Source organism: Monodelphis domestica, chromosome 3 (assembly GCF_027887165.1).
Source record: "Monodelphis domestica isolate mMonDom1 chromosome 3, mMonDom1.pri, whole genome shotgun sequence".
NCBI classification, from domain to species: Eukaryota; Metazoa; Chordata; class Mammalia; order Didelphimorphia; family Didelphidae; genus Monodelphis; species Monodelphis domestica.
The window spans coordinates 343869311-343875522 of record NC_077229.1 but is presented as its reverse complement, the minus strand read 5'-3'; the positions used below and the strand labels follow the sequence as shown (position 1 = coordinate 343875522).

The 6212-nt window shown below is 42.5% G+C and overlaps 1 protein-coding gene across 1 annotated transcript; it reads right to left on the bottom strand.

Moving 5' to 3' along the window:
* Window positions 1-3059: 3059 nt before the first annotated feature.
* On the bottom strand, window positions 3060-5758 carry LOC100017285 (tuftelin-interacting protein 11-like). Its single transcript, XM_056824221.1, has one exon. It carries the CDS (start codon window positions 5596-5598, stop codon window positions 3115-3117), a length of 2484 nt encoding a protein of 827 aa, XP_056680199.1. The 5' UTR covers window positions 5599-5758; the 3' UTR covers window positions 3060-3114.
* Between the last annotated feature and the right edge of the window lie 454 nt (window positions 5759-6212).

Genomic DNA, 6212 nt, shown 5'->3' with positions numbered 1-6212 from the left:
TTTGGCATGAAAGTATACATACAAATAAATGTTCAATCAACCACACCCAAAGTTCAATTTTGTGCAACTTGTGGTCTGGAGGCTTCTTCATGGTGGCTTCTCCAACAGTTCAGTTCTGGATTCAGAGAGGTAGTATCTTCTTAACCTAAAATTCTTCTTAAAAGGAATTTAAACTTTGCAATTTAAATAATGATATTTTTTACATTTCCCCCGTTAAGAGGGTGATTGACAAATACAGGATCACTTAGGGATGCATGGCTGAGGTATGAGGTATATGAATCAATTGGTAAGAGAAATGAACAAAAACATCAGAAAAATCCAAAAGAAATGAAAAAGTTCTGAATGAAAATATAGACTATCAAAGTCTTATGTGTAAAAATTCCAAGTGAAAGAAAAATAAATCTATAACTGGTCCTTCAATCAGGGCCCAATCAAAATGATCTAAGCAATGATGCATTTACCCAGTCAATAGCCAGAACTACAGAAAGGTTACCATACTATGAGAGGCAGAAAAGAAAGGGACCAGATCATAGGAGCCAAGGTTTTGGGGTTACTGATCTGTGAGTATCTTCAGGGTGAGTGTAGACACAAGGAAAGCCTGTCTAGCAATGATAAACATAGTAACCTTGAGTCTTTACACTAGGTTCAAGACCTTTGTATTGGCCTAGACGTGCATCAATCCATCCTGGATTGGCCTTTCTTTGGCTCTGTGCAATGGCTCTTGTGTGTATATCTTGTCCTAGAATCAGACAGAATCATTAAGCAAAGTCCCATAATTTTTAAAATAATTAGTGGCATCGTTTTTATAGTCTCTAGCTTTTTTGGGCATGCATGAGTGAATGCATCTTAAACTTGTAGTGCTGAAAATTAAAAGGTTAAAGAAAATCTTAATACTGGTGACACGTGCTTCAAATATAAAAAAGAGAGAAAAATATATAAAAAAACTGAAATAGTATATTGCACATGCAAGAAAATATAATAATAAAAGAGCTTAAAAATTTTAAAAATATAGCTTATAATCATTGACTCTTTGTGTCAAGTTAAGAAAATATAAAATACAAGGCTTTCTCACCAAAAATGAGATCCATTTCCTCTTAATATCTGGCCATGATCACTGTGAGTAGAAGGCAAATGAATTGAAAGAGGTAACATTTTTTCATTTTTAAAAATACAGTAGTGCAAATATGTAGTTATCAAAATCCCCAAAATTCTCAATAGCCCCAATCAATTACAATAGCAAACAAACATACTTTCATATTTCACATAAGTTGTATGACATTTAAAAGCCTATGAATTGATGGATATTTGTCACAATTTTTACAAACGTAGCAATCTTTCAACCTTGGTAATAAACATATTTTTAAACAAAGTAAAACTCATCTTGGGTTAAGAAATTAATCAAGAAATCTATATATCATTCTGGTAGAAGTAAAATAGTGAGCTGAAGAGTATAAATAAAGGGATGCTCCTTTTTCTTGGAGGCTTATAGGGATACAAATGCCCTGAGATTAACTGCCCAACTTCCATTCACATATTTAGAAATGTGGGAAGGTTGGGGGTTATAAAATGTATTTCACTTCAGCTACTATTGGCCTTACCTCGCAGTAGCGGTAGGCAAAAATAACCAGAGACTGTTAAAAAAAAATTACAAAAATCATATTTTAAAGAACCCTTAAAATCATTTGAGATATTTAGCACATTAAATTTTCCAAAGGTTGTTATACAATTATAACCAGTTCTGATGAAGTCCATCTATCCTCGGCAAAATAGAAAAAAGCTGTTTTTTCATATATGGGTTTATTCACAATAATATTTGTTCAATAGTTATAGGGGGAAAACAACAGAATTTTTAAAACTAAGTACATTCAAAATAAATTCAATCAACCATCAGTTCAAGGAGAATAATATTGAATCCAGTAATATATGAACTTAAAATCACAAAGTTAAACCTTAAACAAAAAATGCAATAGAATACAGAGATTTTTATAAACCATTGGAGTCTGAAATGCCTTAGAATATAGCCTTTAGTCTTTAAAGTTCCTTAGGTGTGTTTATCCATTTAAATGTCTATTGTCCGAAGGCAGACTAGTAAGGGCTAGGCAATGGGGGTTAAGGGGTCTGCTCAGGGCCCCATAGCTGGGAAGTATCTGAGGCCAGATTTTAACCCAGGACTGCATGTCTTTATGTCTGGCTATCAGTTTGCTGAGCCACCCATTTGACTCCCCAAAGTTGAATCTTTGGGCTGAATCTTTCTTCTGGCATGCAGGTGAAATCAATGAAATTACCAGAAGAGTCAAAAGGTATCCTTTTAAACAGCCCATTGCTATTAAGTTTCTGTTTGAAAAATCTGTTTCTTCTCCTCTCCCTTTTCTCTCTCCCCTGCTCTGATACCTCCTCCTGCCCCAGTCCACGTGGAGTCCAGGCCCCCCACGTGGAGTCAATACCCCCGTCCACTTGGAGGCTTAGCCTAAGGGAAAATTGCCAGTTCTCCTTTCCCTCTCCTCTCTCCCCTCAGCCCACGTGACCAATACTGTTAGCAGCTGGTCAAAATGAGTCCTGAGTGATCTGCTCCAAGGATCTGGGTGATGAGCTGTCTGGGTCGGAGGCCAGATGGGTGAGAGACAGACCGCCGGGGTGGGCAGGGCCTTAATTTACCCCAGTAGAAGCTTGGATCTTGAGCTTGGAAATATAGCTCAAAGCTTTTTTGAATTTCCCTCAGAATCTGGGGTAAAGAAATTCATCTATAAAATATCGTTAATATTCCGTTTCTTTTTAACTGAAGCTGGTTTAGCCTGAGGCACCTTCCACTCCTTGAGCTCTTCATCTTCAGGGACATAGTTCTGAAATTTGAGTTCTAGATGCCTCTCACCTCCTCCTCTTTTGTCTTCTTTGAAGTATTTATTTTTTGGTTCTTCATCTTCCTTATTCTTGTGCCTGCTCTTTTCTCTAAGCACCTTGAGCTTCTCCTTCCTCCTTACAGCATCCTGCTCCAGAAATCCCACAATAGGGATTGGTGTGGCCATCTTGTTTCTCTATTCTTTAGCAATATATTCTTTTTTTTCATTTTTTAAAAAAGTCTTTAATACATCCTTTTTACAACTCAGAAGTCACTCCCTACTTTGCCATATCGATCAGACTTTGGAGGGATGTTGGCACCCAAGTCTTTGCCCCTTGCACAAACAGAACACCCTGGTCAATGTAGACTACAATCCGCCCAAAAGTGTAGAGTTGTTTCCCTTCATGCCTTTTCCCAACAACAGGCAGGAAAACAATGTTATGTTCTTCAGCCTTTGTTTGAATGAGGTCTTTGAAGTTCATAGGCACAGAGCTGGCTGCCATGCCTATGCCCCTCTGAGCCATGTTCTCTGCTTCTCGGCAGTGCTGCATGGCCTCATACTGGAAGCCTTTCCTCCTCTCTGTGTGAGTAAGATAGGCAATGTTCTCCCGAGCTCCTGGCTGCATATATGCCCCGACATTGGAAGAAACAGCCCTGTTCATGATATCAAGTGCTTCATTAAATTTGTCCTTGATAGATGGATGTGCCAAAACCTGGTCTGTAAACATGGACTTCCAGCCCAAATACCATTTGGTGATCTCTTCATAATTTGGACTATTACTGAGCCAGGAGCAGAGAACGTGAAGCCACTGAGGAAAGAAATGCTTCTTGAGGAGTCCTACTAGGCTGGAAACTGAGATCATTCCTTCCCAGTCAATCACCCAATAGAAAGCATCCATGTGCTGCTGGTGAGGGTTAATGATGAATTCATTAAGACACATTCCTAATTTGGGCACAATATTTTTGACCATGAAGGCCTCCCAGGAGCCAGGGGTAAACACATCCTTCCAGGGCTGCAGGATAAGCTTGGCTGAGGAATCCCTGGGATGCCATTTCTGCAGAGCCCTGGATAACTTGTTCCGGATCAGAGAGTACAAAGGCTCTAAGGGAGACTGCATAAGGGGAAGCCAGGGATGTATCCATGAGTGGATGGGAACCATGTCCGTCAGAGGGTTCCAGCTTTCAACCTCCTTTTGCAGTTTGGGGAAGATGAGCTGGTCCAGTATGTGATCCAGGATCCACACAGGAATAATATGGACCCAGCTATCCAAAAAGTCCACCATTGGGTCACAGTTCCTCGGCTGCCACTGAGGTACAGTATTTCGAACAAAAGGCATCCATATTTCCCAGATCATCCTGTGGAAAGCATCTGCTGCAAGATCTTGGCCCCCATGAGACAGGATCTGATCATTGGTCAAAAGGCTTTTCCACTTGGCAATGATGCCAGTGCCATAAGTGCAGTCCTTGAGGGGATCCCAGGCCTTGAAGTAATCTTTCACGAGTGGGTAGACAATAGCCACGGCCAGGTCCACGCGGTCAGACATGCGGTATTCCTCATAGTACTTCTCTTGGAGAGTCTCAAATATTCTGGCACACTCATCCAGTGTGAGAGGATCGCTGCAGTCTGGCTGCGTCCTTCTCTCACACTCCTCCACCATCTCCAGGACCTTCCTGAGGTTGGTGATCACTGTCTCTTCATGGGACAGAACCTCAGACATTTTCCCCAGCTCGTGGGACAGATTGTGGACCTTGTCTGACTCCTCCTGCAGCTGCCGGTCATTCTGAATGATCTCCTGCTCAGTGATATCAATGAGCAACTGGAGGTTGTGCTCCAGCTCAGGCAGGGCAAAGGCCTGTGGCTTGGCATCTTTGCCAGACAGTGGCAGCTGCTGCTGCTGAAGTCCATCCTCTGGTATGTTGTGCTTGTGGCTAATTTGGCTGTAACCGTAATAGACCTTTTGTTCCCGGCCTGTCATGTCGATAACCTTAACCTGGGAAAGCTCCTTCTGGGGAGCAGAGAGTTTCTTTCCAATTCTACCCTTTGCCTTCAATTCTTCAACTGTCTGAGAGGAGTATTTTGGTTTCTTCCTGCCCCCACTCAGGTCTTTCCACCCCTGGCTGAGCTCCTTCTGAACCTCCTCTTCTTGGGAGTCAAGCCCAGGGAAATCTTGCACTGACTGAGCGGTCCCTTCTGAGCCAGAGGCTCCCCCAGCAGCCTGGCCTTTTCTCCCCTTAGCTTCAATTGGATGAATGATACCTTGTGCCTTCTTCCCAAGCCCCTTCCCTGGAACATAACCCATCTTCTGCAAAAGCTTCTGCCCAATTCCTTTGGTGTGCCTTTCCCAGCTGCCCAAGCCTGTGAAAGATTTGGCTCCTCCCACCCAGCCTTTCTGGCTGGGTTTAAAATTGCCACCTGTTTGTAACTTCTTTGGGCCAAAATCTTTAGGAAAATCCAGCTGCTTAATAGGCTTCTTGTCCTCATTGGAATCCTCCTCGTCTGCTTTCTTCAGGCCAGCACTAATGAAATTTACAGGAGCCAAAAAGTCTCGGGAGCGTTTGCCTCCATAACCGGGCTGCTCATCTTCCCGTTCATGCTCAGCCCATACTCCATATGTGGCCTCCTCCTTGGTCTGCCAATGATATTGCCGGTTTGGGTTGAATTCATTCTGGAGGTCCCAATCAGTGATCTCAAAGTTCTCCATCTCATCTTCTTCCTCATCAATGGCTCCTTTACCCTCTCGGTAGAGATGGGACAGCGACATGGTGGCAAACTCTCTGGGGGGCTTCAAAGGGACCTCGCTGACAACTGTGCTACCGCTGGCACCCCCGAGCTTCTGCCTCACCTAGAAATGCTTCTTTGGCTTCTTCAGGGTCCTTCTTTAGCAATATATTCTTAAAGTATATAATGTCTCTATAAAGGTGAAAATTAGCAGTTAATCAATAATTTTATGAAATTATGTTGTTGCCGATATTCTATCTCAAGTCAAAAATTTCTTTACAAAATAGAGGAAACATTAAAGTAGAAAAATGTGAAGAAGATAGAAAAGTTATTTATCCTGTCTTAATCCAGGCAGAAATTGCTCACTATTGGCCTTCCTGGATGAGAGAATTAATCATGTGGCCTCCTCCAAGATGGAAGCTAGGTGTCTCCAGAAACTAGGAAAGGAGTCAGCCTTTCAATCACCCAACAAAGTAGTCCAGGAGTCAAAGTCCAAATTGAAACAGAGCTCCAGGCTTCAGGCTTCAGGCTTCAGGCTTCAGGCTTCAGGCTTCAGGCTTCAGGCTTCAGGCTTCAGGCTTCAGGCTTCAGGCTTCAGGCTTCAGGCTTCAGGCTTCAGGCTTCAGGCTTCAGGCTTCAGGCTTCAGGCTTCAGGCT